General features: G+C 41.5%; 1 protein-coding gene across 2 annotated transcripts in view; it reads right to left on the bottom strand.

The window, feature by feature from the left end:
- Nucleotides 1-21,035, bottom strand: part of DHRSX (dehydrogenase/reductase X-linked) — a 169,091-nt gene that overhangs the window by 125,256 nt on the left and 22,800 nt on the right. For both annotated transcript variants that reach the window (XM_072849547.1, XM_072849546.1), the window contains exon 2: nt 6,017-6,124. In XM_072849547.1, the coding sequence (XP_072705648.1) occupies nt 6,017-6,124 (108 nt within the window). The remainder of the gene's footprint in view (nt 1-6,016; nt 6,125-21,035) is intronic.

Genomic DNA, 21,035 nt, shown 5'->3' with positions numbered 1-21,035 from the left:
AACTGCCCAACAGTCACATTTGCCCACCTCACACTTCTATACTAGGGATGATTTAAGGTCCTCTGCAGAAGATACTAGTCCGGAAATACCTTTATGCTATTGAGGGATTTTGTTTTTAATCACAGCAGCTTGGTTTAGACTGTTTCAATTTATTTTCTGATGGGTGGTACTGTATTTATGCTGGGTTTGTAATAATCTCCATACTATTCATAAGCACGGCATCTTTTTAGCTGTTCATGTTAACATATTTCTTTTAGAAGAGAGAGTGAACATTGGTTGCCTGTCACAGACCACATTTTCAGACTAAAGGCTTCAAGCCCACTTGGTTGTTCCTCATAAGGATAATTCTCATACCTGTGATAAGCTTTTTTCCTCTAAACCATTTCAATTTCTATGCTATACTTTTTGAAATGTGCAGACCAGAACTCAACACAGCATTTAAGGTGCTGGTACATGAAGGATTTATACAATGACAAACTCATGCTGTCTGTTTTGTTTGTTCCTTTTCTAACATTTTCTAATATTTATTTTGTTTTCTGCAAGCTATTGAGCACTGAGTTTTCATAGAACGGTCTATGAAGCTCCAAGATCTTCCTCCAAAGTGATGATGGTCAACTCAAAACCCATCATTTCTTTTTCTGGGGTAAGATTTTTCCCCATGTCCCCCATTTTTCCCCATGTCCATCACTCCATATTGTTCCACATTCAGTTACACATGCCTTTCGACACTCAGCTTCTTATGGTCTTCCTGCAGTTCTTCACCCACATCCCTTGTCTTTATTACCCTGAATAATCTAATACAATTTGAAAGACTTGTCACTTCACTATTTGCTCCTCTAAAATTATACGTTGAAGGCGTGGGTTCTAACACATACCCCTGTTGAGTTCCAGTGGTAACACCCTCTCTACTAAGAAAATAAACATTCATGTTTATGTTCTGTCATAACATGCAATATTATTGTATGAGTGTAATGACAATTGTACTTATCCTTTGGGCTGTGTAGTGTCCTTAAGAGCCTTAAGGAATTTTGCTTTAAGATTTCTAGAAATCCAAACAAACCATATCAACTGAAATCTCTCTCATCCACATGATGGTTGAGCTCAGTTAATCAAAGTATTTTACTGTGCAATACACCTGCACAGTTGATTGAGTTACATTTCTACTTGAGATTACTGCCTAAAAGAGAATTCTGATGCTCTAAGTGTCTTTTCAGATGTTTGTCACTATTTTAATTATAGTTTCAAATGTCCCAAGGAATGCCATAATGAGTTTGTTCATAAATAAGTAGTCTTAAACCACAGCAAATTATCAAAAAAACCCCATAAATTTTAGAGGTGAAATGTTAAAAATGAATAAACATAAACAAATACATTTTTTAAAAAGGAAAAAGCCTTTTTAAAGCAAGGAGAGTGAGTCTTCAAACAGAAATTAGGGACTAAAGTGTTTGACAAAATTCTCACTGATTTGGAACGCTTTGTGTGGCTGTGTGCACAAGCATGGTGTATAAATAACAGACAGCACTGTAAGTGGAGTTTTTCATAACCCTGATTACAGCGTACTGATATGTTAAAGATTGAACTGAATTACAATTATAATGCTATCCGCATGCATATTCTCAGTGTTCACACCAGAAAAAGGAAACCATCACCCCCTTTTAAAAGGCTGGTAACATTTTGACACTTCCTGACTAACTCTACAACTCACTCAGGCCTAACAAAACCTGGCTAAAATTAGGAAGATAAATACTTTTATAGAAAATTGTATAACTCAAGCATCTCATACATCTATGTATAGTGAGAAAAGACTATTAAAGTATCCCATATAAATTTTCAGTAATTGAAATTAAATCAAACCGTCTTTGAAAATTAACAATTGCACCATCTTGATAGGGTTTAATTATCCTTCTAAAGTCACTTTGTAGTATTATACAATATAAGAATTGTCTGATTTATAGTGCAGAGAGTCCAGCTTGAAAATTGGAAACTAATGTGAATGAAAGAGAGGACAGTAATATCTTTTGCTTGGTCTCCTGCAGGGCTTACAGAGGTCACAAGGAAGTGCTGAGTCTGGTGATGGAACTACATCTATTTATGCCAAAATTGCATGGCTCAAATAAGTCACTTGAATATATATATACACATATATAAAGAGACTATTTCCTTCAGAATGTGAGCCTGTCTTGGAAAATTGTGACACTGATATACTCAGACACTAAAGATTGATTACACTGTCCTGAACCTGTTGTTTTATACCAAGCAGCATACGTATAACATTATCAAGCTGAAAATCTTTTGATTTTCATTCACCATTAACAGATAGAATTATCAAAGCTTCTATATTAGATACTATCACACATTTTTTCCCAGCCTTCTCTTATTAAGGTACTGAGAAAAAAAGGAAAAATCAAACTGAAGCTCTCTTTTTAAAGTCAACAATTTTAACATACACTCACAGAACCCTCTTAAAGTTAAACACCACTGATGAAGGATGGCAGGAATACAAAGAATTTACGCTTCTAATCAGTCTAAATTCAGACCCACAGAACTGTGGCGAACACTGTGAACCAGAGCTGAACCTAGCTGGGGGATCATAAAAATGACCAAGATGTCTTGATTTTCAATGTCCTTATTGTTAAGAGCATATTTATTTCTAAGCACACACAAAATACCATCTTCAATATCAGTCACTGGTCAGTAGGTACCAAAAATGGTGTGTCATTTACCTTCTCTCTCTGAAAATGAAACTGCAAGCTTATTTATCAAGTACTAAATTGTGTAGGAGGGAGCAGGAGCTCCTGGTGTGGCTTGACTCTGAAGACTCACCACTGGCAGTAGCTTCCCCTAGCAGGGGTCCCAGCTGTCTGTTGTGAGATTTTCCTGAAGTAAAAGCCCTGGTCACTGTGAGTAACGGTATCGCAGCCTGGCAAAAAATCTCAATGAAATCTATGAAACAAACCCTTAGAAAATTGCTTTCATCATTCCAGCATTCACACCGACCTTTTTCCCAGAGAGAGGCTGAGGCAGAGCTAGCAGCATCCGCAGAGGGAGATTGTCGGTGGGAGAAAGGAGTCTTGTGCACCAGTGCTGGGACTGGAAAGGAAGAAGCTGTAAAAGCACGGTGCAACCGCTCACTGAAAATGCTCTGAGCGAGCACAATGCCTTTTCATACGATGCCTGTTCATGCTCCACAAGATAACTTGCTTTCCACCTATTTGTTTTCCTCATTCCATTGGTAGATTGGATTTAAAAGCAAGTTACTTCAAACATTTACTTCTCTAAAATGTCAAATGGAGTCAAAATCACTTCCATCAGAAATGGTGAATCATCTTCACATCAGACATTCAGGTTTGACTCATTTGCCCGCTGCAGGGATATGATTCTCTATTGCTAAATATTCCCATTACTTAGCCCCTGTAACAGGAAAGAAGCATTCAGTGAATGGGCAAGACTAACTGTGAGCTACATGAGTCTCCCTTGCAAGCCCAAATTCACCTAACATCCACACTTTTTCCACGTAAGTTCATGCCTATATACAAACATAGGGTGAAAACATTTCTAGAGTAGAAAGCTTGAGCACACTTGCTGTCTTATTTGAGGCTTAAATCTTTGCTTGCATGGCCTGAAGCTGAATGTGCTAACGCACGCCAATGTGCCAGCAGGTATTTTAAGCATACTCTGGACACTTGGGGCCAACAGTTAGCAGCAAGGATGGAAGGTCATTGCATTTAAAGTGCTTTTGAGACTGTTTTAATCTTGCAGCTGGAACAAAGCCTGAGACTATCCATTCTACTGACAGGGCTTCTTTGCTCTGAAGAATTTCACAAGCAAAGATGGCTGTGACTCACCAGACTCAGTGTTTAGGTCAGAGTTCGCCTGAAAGAATTGAATCAGTTGAAAATCTTACTCATCAAATGCTTCCTATAATTAATTTCATTAATTTACATTTGTAGAGATTTGTAATGCAAATATTAAGGTTGGTACAATTGAGGAGTGTATGAAAGGGAAGTGTGTGTGTCTGTAAGCACCAGAAGAAACAGCAGAGCAAAGAGTTAAAAGAATGCCCCATATTGAAAATAAAGGACATGTTTCCAGGACACTGTTCCTGTGTTGTTTATGTCAAGGCCACAACATAGAGGACTTGCCAGCGGATGACCATGCACTCTGCCACCAGGAGGATAACATCACGGTTGCAGCATATCACCCATACCATTCCTTTTCCTGTTAGCCCACCCAGAAAATAGGCTATAGACATAGCCTATATACTCCAGACAAGGAAAAATGTACTAAGAGCTGATGACTCCTAAAGGGTATAAAAGCTCTGTCCATGAACCGCAGAGACAGGATACGGACTCAGTAGCTGACATACCTTTTCCCACGCTGCACGAGATGCTCACCAGACCACTTGAGCACTCACATATTGGTGCTTGTGAGAGTATGGGTGTGAGTGTGAGAGAATGCGATCTATGAGAGGGTGATTGTGAGTTGAAAAAATCAGCTTATTTAGAGATTGTGTAATGAAATCTCACCTTCCCTTTCCGAAAGATTTCACATTGAATTTTGTTACATGAAACACCCTAGACGTTAAACAGTATAAAATGAGTCTTCAAAAAAGTAGCAGTGTTCTATGCTTCCATGACCCTATGCAAAGAGAAGAAAATTGGCCTTTTTGTTTTCCCACTGAGTACATTTTTGCAGTCCACCTTAAACATGAAAAGAGACTTCTTTAGTGAAATATTAATGCTGGCATCATTAGCTACATCTAGCTACATTAGCTACATCTAGCTACATTAGCTACTTCTAGCATCTAGCTACATATAGCAGCATCTGTTTGCATTTTTGCAGATGCTTGGTTTTGACACATCTATTAAAACATGTATGAGTAAGTGGTATTTCGCATTACACCTGTACGATTCCAGGGCAACTCCATTAGTGTTACTGACCGCACTAGACTAAAAATACATGGCTACTATGTTCTTGTTTATCGCTTGGTGTGTTTTGGGTTTTTTTTCAAAAGATGTGTATACAAAACCTTAGAGTGAGCACATTCTGTATAAAAGCTAAATGAAATGGCATCACCAGCTTGCTAGTGTATTATGAAATACCAACCTTCAGCGACCTTATGGTGCAAAAGTTACAGTGTTTTAGGTAAAAATCTAGTTAAAGAAAGATGAAGGGAGCAAAATGTAGCATTTTAAACATATGGGTATTCATGATGTTACATACTGATTTAGAAGATATAGTAACGCATATATATAGTACAGAAAGCTTTAAAAAATGGGAAAAAAGTCTCTACTAATATTGTCTGTAGTAGAGAGAAGAAATTGCATGTTCAGGACATTTTTGGAGTTCCTACAGAAATTCACCTCTCCTAACTTCAGATGTCTCAGTCTAACATAGTCACCTTATCAACTGTTTACTATTGATGGAGAGAAACAGGCACCTCCAGAAGGTGAGCTGTCCAGCCCATCTCAGACTGACGCGAATGAACCTCTCAGGGTATCTGTTCCCTTGCCTTGCCTACAAAGGCCACCTACAGTGACAAACTGAGAAGTAAATGTGCAATCTTTACATGGATGAAGTTATAAGGCTTCCTCTGCCCTTATAACATGGATCATCCCCCACTACACACTGGAATATTCCTTCAAGGCTTTCATTAGTTTTCTTCTTAATGAACATGTGCACCCTGATGTTGAAGAATAGTCCATCCTCAGTAACAAGATAATAAAATATTTTTGTAATACCCATATTTTTAAGTCTTTTTCATGACCTTATTGTTTACTTCTTATATAAGGTAGTCCAACTCTTCCAAGTTTTGCATTAAAAAAATCCCATGCGCTTTCCATTAAGATCTTGCAAAGCAAAACATAAATCAAATCTTTATTGGTGCTAAACACTAGCAAAACCCTCTCCTACCTTCCCCTGCCATATCTTTACTTATACTGGAAAGAATATACTCTTTAAAAGAAAAAAAATACTTTCTGAAACAAAAACTATATTAAGAAAATAATGACTTTACCTATTATAACGTGCATGCCAAGTCGTGCCAAATGCTTCACAGTTTGGTAACCAATTCCTTCAGCACCTCCAGTCACTATAGCAACCTTTCCATTTTGTGTAGGGAAAACTATATGAAGAAAAAGAAATAATGCAAGGTTAGTTCCCAATAGTAACACGATTAAGAAGTTAAGATGTATTTTAAAGAGGCGTGCACTTGACAGACCACTTGAGCTGGCCCAGTAAACAATCTCAAAAGCAAACTCTGTATGGAAATAAAAACTACAGAGCATCTGGCATTATTTACTGCTTTGTAAGTTTCCAGTATTAACAGTTCACGAAAGACTGAAGTTGATGACACAAAAGACAAACACACAGTTCAGAAAGTTTCTCATTTCTATTTGCATGCATTCTGTAATCCTGCAGTAATCTGTCCTTTAACATTTTCACCTTAACTTTGTTACAGAGCAAGGTGACAGCTGTTACAAGTCAGCTCAGGGATGGTTTACTTCACGCGTACAGGGAAAAAAATTCAATCGGCAGCATGATATCCTGCAAACTTCTTGAATGACGAAGGACAGGCCTCTACCAGTCACACAGGGGAAAGAGCAAACAGCTCAGTCAAAGACAACTCATCCCAAGGGCCGGAGCCGGTCGGCCTAATTTACCTGCATAACTGAGCACTCCCTTGCTGAAAATCACAGGGTCCTGGCCCCCAAAGGAAAGAGGGGGCAATTTGTTGCATGAAAAGCCTCCTTTTCCCACCCACCCCAGCCCACTCCCGCAGAAGCCAGCATCTCCGATGCCCACAGCCCGCCCCACACCGCCTCCACCCCAGCAAGCTCTTCTTAACCCAGGGCAACGCACGCTCCCCACACCCCCTCTGCTAGGGGCTGCTTGGGCCTGCGGCCCGTGCCTCCCGCGGCCCCAGGCAGCCCTTCAACCGCCCACTGAGCCCAAAAGTGGCCGGGATGGCCCCGGCGGGGCGGCCGCCATCCCACCCGCGAGCTGTCACGCCAGCCGCGGGCTGCCCAACACGCCCCTTCAAGATGGAGGGAGCCCTCCCGCCAAAAGAGAGCAAGGGCATTTTAATTTAACTGCTTGCGGGAGGCACGAATTAGGTCAAATATCAAATGTGGTCTTCTGATGAGGTGGCGAATCTTTCATGTGAAGCACCGTGTGGTCTTTAGGCGACCGAGGTGAATTCCTGTTTGCTTTTTAGAAGAAGCTGCTAGGTATCAGTACAGGGAAAACGGCGCTGAATATTTCATTTTGCCGCGGTGCAGTTTCCGTAGGCATTGCTATAGGTAACAAGTGTTAAAAAGATGCCGACTTTCATCTCTCGAAGGACTTTTTGTTTGATTTCTAGGTTTTTTAGGGGATTGCTTTGTTGTGCAACACAAGCTCATATTTTATATGGTTATGAAACACAGAACTAGTGCTGATACTTGCTTTCTTCACAGCAACTTCAAAAAGGACCCAGATTTCACCTTTTCTGAAACACATAGTTCTTTCCAGAATGATTCACACGAATTTCTGTTCTCTTCAGGTAATCATGTGATTCTTCCCATCCATGCAGAGTGAGAACTCTTTGAAAGTTAATGCCTATTACAGTGATATCCATGCATGTATGTGTCCTAATACATATAATTTGAGCTAAATAAAACTTCGCTAAGGGCTCCAGCTGGTTATATAAGCAGTCCTGCAATTTCCACGAAAAATATTTATCATAACAAACTCTAAGCAAAATGCACACTTTTTTTTCAATAGTTAAGCCTAGAAATTAAAGCTAGACCTGATGTTAAATGCTTGGGAAAATTTTCCACTCCAGGTAGTCTTTTTTAATTGCTTATTACTTTACCAGACTTGGCCTTTTTAGATGATGTTTTCCTGGTCTGTTCTCTATCAGTGAAGCAGAAAGAAACAAGAAAAAAAATCTTTTTGCAGTTTTTCAAACTGCAGACAGGAGAAAAGATCTTAAAGAGGAAGAAAAATAAATGTTCTTAGTGTGATACAAGTTGTTGTCACCTCTATGTGAACAGCCCTTGGGCCTCAGCGTGACTGGATACGTTTGAAATTTGGCAAGGACGTATAATCTCAAGTCCTTTCAGCCATGGAGTGAAAACCACTGTCTGAATGATTTGCGTCCTTAAAAAGGGGGAACAGTATGTGCCCCGTGTTCAACTTGGGTGGCATTTTAGACCACACGAAAACACGAACATGTTGCCTTGTACCAAAGGCATGCTGAGAGGAGACAGCTCTCCAAAACAGGAACAGGGCAAAACCCTTTGCAAGATGGCAGACAAATCTGAAACAAACAGCAAAGGCAGAAACGACAAGAAAAAGAAACAAAAACGGCCCCAGAACTGGTGGGATGCTGAGGAGGGAAACAGCATGTATGTTCACAAAAAGGGCCTTCTCAAAGGCATCTCTGGCAGAGATTCACAGGTCTGGGCTCTCCGGGATGCTTCTTTAGTTTCACCAACAAGTAACTCCAGCACTTCAGTGAGAAAAAAGGCTACGTACAATCTTACCACACCAATACCTGACTTTCTTACATTCCAGTTCAGGTTTGTTAGCTCAAAAAGTTCGAGACTCTGAAAAAAGAGCTCTTACAAAGCACGTACCGCTTCGTCCAGCCGAGCCCACGCTGTGAAACCCATTCTGAGGCCTCTCCTGAGGGGTCAAACAACTTTAAATCCACACAAGGAGCACTGGCGTTGCCCTGGTGTTAAAGCAGGAAAGGCCATTTCTGGCCACAATAGTTACGTGTGTGCATTCTGCACGTGGCAAGTGCACATGTACTTGTAAACAAAACACCATCTAGAAGGCAAAATCGTGAGCTGAAGTCCACTAAGTCATTTTCTTTTAAAGTATCCATGAGGGCTGCAAAGAAAAGGACAATTTTTGGTCCCAACAGCCACTCAAGTCAGATACATCACCAACCTGCAATGACGAGCATGACAGACACACAGACCCCATTGCAGAGATGCACTCAGTGAGATCCTATATTAGAGAGAGCTTTAAATCACGCCTGTTTGTAGCAGCCAGCTCCGAGGACCTAAGGAAGCACCCAGGGAGGGGGAAATGAGGGCTGCAGACACATGAATAAATGGCCAGTATGTTTTATTTACAACAGCTACAGTATACAGCTTCCACAGAGCATGGTTTTGAATAGACATAGCACTGCATGTCACATCTCAGTACATCGGCTCACTTCATCCGAAATGGGAAACACAAAGAGAAAAACTGAAACACATCTTGGGTGGAAGGGGGCAACCAAAACCCCCAAACAACTCCTTCAATTATTAATTTTAATTTTATTAATCTTCAATTAATTTTAATCTGCAGAAAAGGTGTACTGTTTCCATGAAGACAGATACCTTAATGTAAAATGAATCTCCATGAACATGAGACGCTGCTAGTTCTTACGTCAATAAAAGCAATCAAGATCAAATCCAGGCTGTGTGTGTAAGTCCTCGGCAACTACAGCGAGAGGCAGTCTGTCGGTGCCCTGTTCCCACCAGCACTCCGCTGTCGGGTAGAGCTTGCAATACACCCACCTTTTCAGTGTGAAAACACCTCGTCCACGATGAAACCCAGTATCAGACTTTCGAAGCAGACCTGGGCTCAGCCTGGTTTTCCAGCAGATACTGGTTTACTTTGTGCGAGAGGCTGAGCCGAGCATGGCCAGAGGCTGGGAGCTCCCCGGGCAGGAGGCAGTGGAGACCCACCGGCCTTGCCACGCAGGGGAGGTTCCCTCTGGCACTTCTTGCACCTCATTTAAAACATCCCAGCTCTCTCCTCTGCCTCTGCTCCTAGTGCGTAGGTAGATACTGATCTCAATTACAGAGGAGTAATGCCAGTACTCTCACTGTGGGACATGAGAACTGTACAGCCCTGGTGCTAATGAAATCCCCTGACCAAGCACTAGCTGTTAATTTCCCTTTGTTTTCGAAGAAGCCAGCCTGCAGTCCTTAAGTGCTGCTTTATCACACCGAAGTCTGAGAGTGGCTTCTCCCAGGCTGAAGGTTCTGCCTGCATCCCAGCATATTTGGAAGAAATAAGCCTGTCTACTTTGCAAGTGGATTAAGCTAAAGCAGAAAAATAAGGCAGATTTACTCTGTAATAAATATGTCCACATATGAAGATATTTTAAAATAATTATTGTCCTTTTAAATATACTTCTCCTTAACCTGAAGTAACTTCCGTGTACAGAGACATCCTCACACAGAGTCGATACTACGAAGAATTTAAGGCAATTCTGTAATTTTTAAAAATACTAATTTTCAAGGGACTCTTAAAGAGGGCTGTCAAGATGCCTCTGCAACTGCCAAGACCACAGAGAAATAAAACAGACTACAGAACCGTATCAACGACCACTTCCATATCAATGACTGGCAAAATCTGTTCCCGCCAGCAAAATCTCAGCTCTGGGGTAGGGATGGCAGTAATTGAAGTAGCCAAATCAAAACAGAGGCATTAAACTTTCTTCTTTGCAGAAATGTACTATGTGAACATAGACAATGCAAGCCCCAGAAGAAGAGCTCCCCTTAAAAGTTCCTTGCTTCGGTATTCTGTAATCTTTAAAACATAGCCTGTTTGAGGCAAAGAAAAAGAAGAAAAAAGTATTAAAAGTTTATTAAAAGCAAATCACATCAAGCTTTTACTAAGTTCCACCTCCCACCCTGTTAATCCAGCATCGGCATTGTGGAACATTATGAGTCATGTGGACATTAAAATACAATATCTTTATATTAATCTCTTCATTAAACCCTCTTTTTAAGACATTGAAGGCCAAAGGCAGAATTTAGATTGTCTGAATCAGTCTCCAGTCCTTATCAGGCAAGAAAGACGAGCACCGCTGAAGGCATCTGAAGAGCTGGTCAGAGGGGCCACCCAAGAGGCACCACGCCAGGACCTACCTGCACCTCCTGAACCGGGCACTCAGCACAGGGACTTCGGTGGCATTTGTGCGGAGGAGACCCCCGCAGACCAATCCTAACAGTTATTTTTTCCTTCCTCCTATAACTGAATAATTTACATGCAAATATTATGCCTGAAGGTAACTGGCAGAACCACAGATGGAAAAAAAAAAAAGGGATAAGAAGACAAGAAGCCACAATGAATATTTAGTTTGATGACAGAATAACAAGTGCCAAGTTTGGAGCTGTTCCTGTATAGCAACACCGAGTGAGAAAAAGAGGGCAAACTGTAATTGTCAGTCCTCATCTAACACCACAGGACAAGGCACAATCAAGTTTTTCTAGTTGGCTAAAGGATTCATATAGTTCAGTCACCAAATTATTGAGTAGTTTTTCCTATCCCAAAATACTCCGACCCTTTTTCCCTGGTTTACACCGTGGCAGTGCTGAGATTATAGCCATTAAGATCCCTTTCAAAGCAGATGTAGAAAAATAATTCATTTGCTACTCCGAGAGGCAATCAGTAGAGTGCTGGGGAATCCACGCAGCTTTCAGCAATAGCCTTTTGTTTGAGCCTTACAGTAACATCTCCATAAACTTCTGTCATGGCAGAAACCGCGTAAATGGGATCCAGACTCAAAAAGTCATTCCAGGACTATCCTAACAGAGGACAATTTCGGGTACTGAAGTCCTGAGGAATAAACCAGACAATCTTTTTTTTTTTTTCTTGTATAACACCAGCTTTCACTAGCAGAAAAGTTGCGTGTCCTAAGCCTGGGCAGATGATCTTTCAAATGCAAATGGTCTTCCCAAATTTGCACACCAAAATCTTTCCTGCCTCTGCTGCTTCCTATCACTTCCCTAAGGAACATCAATATGCAATCAAGATTGAAGGCTTTTAAGGCTGGAAACCAGGTAGGTGGCAACCAGCCTGACTAGTCCTTCTGTGAAAATATATCCTGCTGGTTTCAGCAGTTGCAAGCCATCAGACCTTCCCGCTCATGAACAATTGTCGTGTACATACAGATCCACTGGCACATGACCAACAGGTCCAAGGTGCCTCGAATTGATGGATGCATTGTGTAAAGGTGATTTATTTGGCCAGGGAGAGAATCTGTTTCCAAGCACAACTGGAATTTTGCACCAGCTAGGTGACAAGCCTCCTAGCTTTTGTCTTACTTTACTTCCGCAGAAGAAGTGAAAGTCAGGAATCATGAGAAAACGGAGGTACTGGAGAAAGGCTGGCCCTGGAGTTACTCATGGGAAGGGAAAGGTGTTGAAGAACCAGAACAGCAGGAGAAACCAAACCATGGAAATGTGTCCCTTACCCTACAAACGCATAGTATCTCAAGGTGCTATTAATGGAACAGCAGCAGCCAGATGGCTGTAAGAATTTCAGCAGCCAGGGGAAGACCTAATTTAAGAAGCCTCCCACACAGCCATCGATAGGAAGATGGATTGTTAACAACCGTTCACAAAACCACAGCAAAACCGCTGGCATCCATAAGACCAAGTTTCTTGTTTAACCATTGCAAAAGGCACACACGGGTCCTAAAATGCTGCGTGCCAATGAACGAACAAACGATAACTCACACTTACCATTGCTGGAAATCCATAAAAGCTCCCTGCCCCATATTTCAGGGCTACACAGGAACACACGTGCAGCCCATGCCCTGTGGAGCAGACACTTCCACAACTGGGCAGAGCTCCTGCACACGTGCAGCATGGGCAGTCGCAGGACCAGCGGCAGCAATTTGTCTGGGCTGCCTGGACACCTGGGAACCCAACCAGTGCCGTAACTCAAGCCAAGGCATCAGGTATCCAGCAAGCCCGGACAAATGGCCGAAGTGTAGCAAGGCAACAAATGACACAAAAGCAGGAGTCGGCAGCTATGCCAACTAGAAAAGCAACGTGCTCACCCAGCTAAGGAGCTCATGTGTATCCTCATCCCTTCCCGACCTCATCACCACGGGAACAAGTGATATCTCTTCTGCATTAGCAACAAACTAATTAAGATCCAGACTAATGAATTTTTTTTAATTGCCAATGAAAACAACAACAAAAAAACCACCTCAAATTTAATCCTGCTGTAAGGTTATAGCATTTGTTTAGCTTTTTGACAAGCACGCCAGCTTGCTTACAGGGACGAAGTGATAACATTTGCAGGCAATTTGACAAGCCAGAGATAGAAGTTCCCTAAATCGACTCCAGGACTCGTCCCCAGGTATCTCATTTAACACATGGGAAAGCCGTACTACAAAGGATTAATAAGCAGAATAGCTCCTCCTCTTTCTTATTTTTCATCTTGTGAAAACATTGGGGAGCCTTGTGAGGTATTAGATAGCAACAAGTATTATTAGAGCTCAGTATCTCAAGATTGGAGCACCAGCATCCACAGCAAGACCTAACTACATTAAAAGAAATCCACATATTTAAAAAAGATGCAAGATCAACTGGCACAGTAGTAAGAAGAGAGTTATGACACCAGCATTACAGGATTGAAAGAAATATTATTTTTTTGCTAAAGAAAAATAATGATACCATAATTAAGGCAGCTTTCCAGAGCAACAGCTTTTGGCACTAAAAAATCCAAGTCCTGTGATAAGAGATCTCTCTAGCAACAATGGGAAGGGGGGTGGAAAGCTGCACTAAAAATTTCATTTGCATGACACACCTATCTGCATTTCTTCTAGTGATTCTTGGAAAGACAGAATAAATGTAGATAAAGGAAGAAGTGTGTGTGGAAGGCAGGGTGTGGAAGGGGAAGGAGAAGGGAGTATTAGTCTCAAAGACACAGGAAAAAGAAAGCTTTCCTGTCAATAAGATGTCATTTTCGAGTGCTTCAACATCCTTTCCCCTCTCTTCGCCTTCCCCCCTGCTTCCAAGTATTTAGCTCACAGAGATGAATCTCTAAGTAATTTAATACACTGCAATCATAAAGCTCTGCATGGTGTATTGTCCTCAAGGCAAAAAAAGGTCCAGCGAGGAGACCTGCATAGACAGCTTGGCCTCCTGCTACTTACAGATGCAAATCAACCGTGGTTTGGTGCAGGGAAGATGGTGTAAGTCAAGGCACTGTAACCACAGACTGGTAGAAAGGTTAGCTACGGCTATTGCCGAAGTCATCCGAAAATATTTCCTCTGCACTTGCACATGTATTTTCAGTGTCCTGTTTTCTAGAGCGTATGACCGGAGTGTTTGCAAGTGAAGAAGTCCTGCCTGGTTACGAGAGCCAAGGGAAGATGCATTTTCACACATCTTTTGACTACAGCCTGAGTGCTTTTGCTTTATTTGTCAAACAGGATCCTCAGTAATATTGATCCTGGACTTTGTGATGCTACTAGACTTGTCAGAAGGGCTGCACAGAGGAAAAGATAATTGCAGTTTTCAAAACCAATATAGATGGTAATTTTCCAAACTGATTTAAGCTGTCTTTGCTCTGACTGTGAAGAACATTTGCCTCCAATAAACCCTACGCAGACCTTCTGCATCCGGCTCATTGATCACATGAAAAAAAGCTGAATGTTGCCTCTCCAAGAAGGAAGAGGCTGGGAACAGAGAAAACTAAAGAGGATGGTTGATCTGGGAAGTTTTCTTGCCATTTCTGAATTGGGTTTCTGTAAGACAATGGGAAACAAGGATGCATTGAAAAACGGTTTGATGAAGCATATATCTGATCTTTTTACAATACAAGTTCAGGCTGATTTTGACAGACGGATATTAGGAAATTTGATCCCAACAAATATGGAGCTGCCCTAAGGTAAAAGAAAGCCAAAGCAGAAGGGAGGGTGCAGTTGCCGAGTCCTAAATCTCACTTCTGGCCATGTTTGCCATTCTCGAGTACTTTGTTCCTTTAGCCAAAACTCATCTAAAGATAAGAGATTTGAATCTAATTTTTAAGAGTGCCAAATAGATAGATTGAACACACCATTATACAAATCAGACAGTTGGGAAATAACACAGTGCGCTATTAAAATCTGCTAAAAATTCATCAGGAATCCAGGTTTGCCCACAATGCACTCTGGGAATAAAGTTCCCAATCCAATGAGTAGGAATAGGAGAGTACTCAATCCCTGGGAGGGGATGGAGGGAGACAGAGAGAGAGAGAAAGAAATCTGAGGTGGCAAAGTTGTCTTAGATCTACAGGTATAAATTATATTAGTGAAAATACGACTCTGCAAGTTCCAGGTAGGCATCGAGCAACTTCTGCCATCACACACTAGTCCTTATCTTAAACATCCTTGCTATTCCTAGCTTGAGCCAGTTTTTTGCTGGAGAAGCACTAGTCTCAAGGAACAAGGATATTTCAGATAAAGGCTGATACTACGTACTGACAAACTTGTGCAAGAACATTTGGCACGGGACTACCCACTGGCATTACACCACACATGGCATATTTTACTCCACTATGCAATCATTTTGTCTCGGGGACAGACGCCAACTAGGGACTCAGATGAGGCCATGAAATGCCGCCTTCGCTTGGAAGAGAAGAGAGGGCTTTGCTGCCGTACAGCCAGATACGAGAGGCGTGTGGGCCACCACCGGGCTCTAGCAGGAGCGGCGGCTGAAGGGCACAGGGCTAATTCGGCTCAGCCGAGGCGATCGACACGTGAGCAGCCCCGGCTTCACTCATAAAAGGCACTTCACAAAAATCTAATGCGGGGTTTTGTGAAATAAGGGCAAGACGGTTGTTGCAATAATATGAAGAAATCCCAATAATTCCTTACAGTATACTGGACAGCCACAGCCTGCATGTGAAAGATTACTGGATTTGTTAAAAATACCAGGAGAAGAAACTCAACACTAGCTCCAAGAAGAAAGTAACCATTCCCTACATATGCATATATTTAAAGGATCCATTTACCCATATCATTTCTTACATGGGAAAATACTATCACAAGAATAGAGAAGGACATATTTCCATTTACCATGTATTCTCTGCCCTGCTTAACTTTCATTCCTTTTATATATTTACCTATTAAATCTTACTGTTTGGCTTTCTTCTCTTTCACTCCAGTCACACTAAAGACAGGGAAGTTATATACAGGTGTATCTTTAAATCAAGAAAAAGCATCTGGTTATCTTTTGAACAGATTTACTGATACTTACTCCCATACTCCCTCCCTCTGGGCAAATGTAACTGTGCAATACCTCGGGCAATGTCATTTTATGTAAAACTTTCCAATGCTCTTCAAGTCATGTCATCTTATAATTATATTTTTTTCCTGTTGTGAAATAAGAGATGAAAAAGAGGAGCTCATCCCAAGAGATTTAAATAGGGGTAATGGAAATAGCTCTGCATAGTCTAGTACCTGCGGAATGAATTTTCCCATCCTGCAAAAGTTGGAGACATTAGAATTTTTTTTTTTTTCATTCTGTATCAGGAACTGAAGATTGTCCAGGCTCCAAGCTTTTACAAACAGCTAACAAGTAGATGCAGCTCCATCTCAGAACGGTTTACATCCCTCGGGATGTAAGAAACCATTTCAAGTCCTTGCTCTCTGTCATACTCCGAGCATACAAAAGCCTTCCCAGCATAACTCCCAATCTAACAGTGGAAAGTTTCAGTTTCAGCAAACATTTGTCATTTAAAGACACTTTTCCCTCCTGCAAAAGTCTCCAACAAATATAATGTTTCTCCACACCATGTTCAGAAATCCAGTGATCAATTTGTAAGAAGCCATAAATAAAAAATAAAGCGAAATGCAAGTAATGTCAGAAAATGTCTTCTCTCATAAACACCACGTCCCAGCTATCTCAAAAAACTTGACACACAGTTATCTGCATGAAATGTGGCACAGAATTCCTAAGGTTTTAAAATTTCATGTCTAACTGGGAAAAATTAGCATTTAGGTTATAGTTTTGACCTAAAAAATGGGGTGATGACAGTGAGTTTGAAATGCTAAACAAAGAATCGGCAAAGAGTGACGTGTCTGTTACTCCATTACGAACTGAGTAAGTGTCACAACTGGCTGCAATGCAGAAACCTCATTTCAGAAAACTGTAAATGCTGGGCTGGTCGTTTCACAACAGAGAGACCTCAGGAAAAAAAAAAATCCAGCTGCTACTCTTGATTTAATCCCAAATAATGTAGAAATCAACCTGAGCAGGCAAGCCCCCCATACCTTGCATGGAAGAAAGGTTCTGTCACAAACCTTCAGGTCTGGAGAATATTTACAGTACCCAAAGCTCAGAAAATGCTGAAACTCAGATATACATTGGCACTTTCATACGCAGAAACTGAAGCAAGGAGTGATCTCCTTACTTATAGTCAAACTGGAAATCCAAGCCAAAAGCGAAATATTGCTACCTGCTTTTTAGCATCTCACCACAGGAATTAAAAAGCCAACAGAAAACAATTTATACTTTGCACTATGATCTATACTTCTCAAAAGACCAAATGTTTTACTTTTAATTTTCAAGACAGTATTGACAGTATTACGATATCCCTAGATAGTACAGGATATTGTATCATAACCCCCAATATCATATTTACAGCTTCTACTTGTACTGCTTGGGAATTCCAACACCTCTTATTCTGACCACACGCTATTAAAAGATTGAATTAATCTTTCCATCACTTCTTCCTCAGAGCGCAGATGGAGAGATACAGCTGGGCAACCAATACCTCAGAAAAGTCAATTCTTTAAATATTCCCTTACTGTATTAGATTGGGGGGGGGGGACACAGAGTTGGCAAGATCATTAAGAGTAGTTTAAACTACATCTCCTCTCTTCCCAGAGACAGAGAATGTAATTTCCATATCCAAATCAAGCTTAAGAGCATCCAGCTGAAGGTCACATTCAGATCTGCCTCTTCCAGCTCACAAAATGCTCTGCTGCCACTTAAACAGTCCCCTTTGCTTCCCGTGGCTTCAGCGTGACAGTATTTCCACCAAATGTAAATAAGTAAGCAGAAGTCACGAGTTGGTATACAGAACTTAAAAGGTAATTCAAAGTTTCTGGAGTACTTCACTTCAGAAAACTGTGCAATCACTTGTGAACTGAAGTGCTTGTTATTATATACAAAGCTCCAGCAATGAGAATCAGGAAGAGAGGTACAAGGTGATTAGAGATTATTGGGAAAAATCTAGTTAACAGGAAGCGTAGCACATAAACCAATCAGTACTTAAAGCCACCCTGAGATACCGGCAATTAATTAAAATACAAAATGTTAAAAAGCACATTTCCATATTATTATAATCTTCAGAAGCGACTAATGATCAGAAGCCATTACAGCATCGACACTAATGTGAGATAACCCTCAGGTGCTACTGGCTTAATAAAAAAGACGGAAAATAGCCTCAACATTGCTTCCTCTCCCTCTCTGCCCTACTTCCACATCCTTCCAACCAGCCCCTGGCTAATACATTTATTTCTTCGGCTACTCAGCGCCTGGTGATGAATCCAGACAGCGGCAAAAGCTGTCCACAGATCATCACTCATATGGGTGCCCATTTGCCCCTCAGGGTATGCACCCAAAGCAGTGGCTCCAAGGAAAGCAAGGCTCCCCTTGCTTGCCTGGAACAAGAGCGTGCCGACAGAGGCAGACGCTCATGGGGCTGCGCAGCCCCGGAGGGAGCTGCCCCGTGCAGGGCAATGCCCGAGCCTGATGCCCCAGCTGCCCAGGGCTCTGAGCTGCTCAACCCTCCCCTGCCACATGCCACCACCCAGGGCGACCACCTGGCCTCCAGAAACACCAATTCTTGATGGAAGATAGCTTTGTGGGGTTTTTAATATATATACAGTTTTTTAAAGATAGCTCTTATTTTAGATGGGAGTTTTACTGAAGCCCCCTGAGCCTCTGGATGGAGCTGTTTTCTGTACGCAAAACTGCTTAAAAATCAATTCTAACTTGGAATGAGAAAATACAAAGGGCATGCACATGTTTTGTCTTCAAGACAGCTACAACATTTGTTTTCCAAAGATGGAATTTTACTCATTTTTCTCTTCTTTGATAACACGAGCAGGTCAGGGGTTTCAAATGGACTATCAAAGCCCGAATACAGAAAGGTCTCGATTGTACCATATATAACTTCCTAATTCTCTCACGACAGTCCTTTTCTAGGAAAAGATTGATTTCTTTTCAGACTCCTCTTTCTTAACACTTGCTGAAGTGATCTCATACTCACACATTTTCTTTCAATTTTCATCTTTGTTGTTCCTCATAAAACATGTAGCAAAGTTTTCACAAGGAAGGTAGCTGCTTTGCAATAGAGGCAGCTAATTGTTTTGAAAGATTTTTTTTTAAAATTAGACGTTTTTATTCCTCAGTGAAAAACTTATTTTTCAATGAAATTTTACAGGCCATTAATCTAATGCAGATTCATGGGACTTGGGGAATTAGTTAACTTAAAAGAGCAGCTACTGTGCCTGCTCTATAATTGCTCTTCATCAAAATTGTCAAAGATTTTTAATATGCAGAGTTACCACACAGATTAAAAGCTCTCGGAGTATGTTTCTGTATAAGAGGCCATCATTCCACAGTGTCATTATCTGCTATTAATATTTCAATTCAAGAGTATCACACCCTCCTCTGAAGAAATGCAACTGCTCACAAAATGAGTCCCATTATCGATAATGCTCCAGGAGTATGACACAAACGTTCCATTTTTGTTCCTACTTTTAATTACCTCCTATAAATAGCTTTCCAAATTTTTAAGGGAAAAGCCTATTTCATACAGAAACGCGCGTCTTCGTTGACCGACACCTCCCAACCATCCTGCTTCTAAGAAGGGAGGCGAAGGCTGCAGGGACACCACCGGCCCTTCTGCACGGCCAGGCTGTGACCTCACTCCCCAACTATCTGATCTCACCAGCAGTTCAAACGGGCCAATACATCACAGTGCACCCTGTCAGTCCTTCTAAGGACGTCAGACAGAAATACCAGCACTGTTCAGGCATCAGCGCTAGCAGAAACAAGCTTCACACCTGCTTTCTGTTCCACCTGAGCAGAGGGTCTAGCTCGAATCACACGGTCCTGCAACAGCCCATTTGGTGTGAAATACTCTTTCAAGGCTCGATTCCTTTTTCTTTTTTGAGAAAAAGACACTTTGTTTATTATGACAGGTCTTACAGTCCCATTTTCGTCACGCCAAGCTGATAATCAACTTCCAGTGCAGCTGATATACCTGGAGCCACCTCTCAAAGGACGGACCTTGCCAAGCTGATGGATGGCAGTTACCTATCTACAGCCCTCATATTACACCTCACATTAAAGAGCAAAAAGTTACACCTACGTTTAACTTCTGTTTGATGCTAAATAATTAAAATCATTTGAATGAAGCTTTTTTTTTTGACAAGCATAAAGGAATTTAGCAATTTAAACATATCAAGGAGGGGAAAAAAAGAGCTTGAGGAATAAAAGCCTAAGAGCTTGCACTGGCTTGTTGGGCAGCTCTCTGCTGTTTCCAATATTTCTCTCTCTAGGGCTTTTTCCATGAACACGCAAGGCCTGTGTTTCAAACACACACCTTAGGCTGCACGCTGACTTCTTGGTGATTTGAAAGATGTGGCCCTAAAATGCAGTTGCTATTCTAGACTCCAGCCTTACATCTCCATTAGCTCCCTGTAACACATGGTCTGAACAGGCAGCCCACTCACTCTCGGTTCCTGGTGGGGCTTCGCCACTAGTTAGGACCTCTCTCAGAAGAAATTACTGGTGATATAGAAGGCAAAAGGCGTGCAGCTCTTTGCAAGGAGAGCAAAGCAAGCCCCTCCTGTCTCTGCAAGCTGTACCAGCAGCTGCTAAAGTCCTCACATCAACATTATTTTATTATTTTATTGCATTGCATTTGAAGCTTTGTAACTTTCCCTACAGAAAATCCGGCAGCGCTGAGGGTTACACCACCTTCATTTTGGCCACAGTATCACCTCCCTCCCAAGGTACGCTACAGCATCTGGTTAACACGTCTGTGCCCTGGTGCAGCTCGTGACTAGTGCTGCTGTACCAGCAAAAGCCCATGCTCTACTCCAGATGCGGTTACTGGTATTCTCTATTTCGCCTGGAGAAACAGAAAGACATCATTTTACTGAATAAGCTGTTCTTCTGCAAGTGTTGCTCTGCTAATGTATGTAATACCTTTGTAAGGGAGTGCTTTGCCCAGCACGGCAGTAC

The sequence above is a fragment of the Ciconia boyciana genome, chromosome 1 (assembly GCF_034638445.1).
Source record: "Ciconia boyciana chromosome 1, ASM3463844v1, whole genome shotgun sequence".
Taxonomy (NCBI): Eukaryota; Metazoa; Chordata; class Aves; order Ciconiiformes; family Ciconiidae; genus Ciconia; species Ciconia boyciana.
This window is presented reverse-complemented; position numbering and strand designations above follow the sequence as displayed.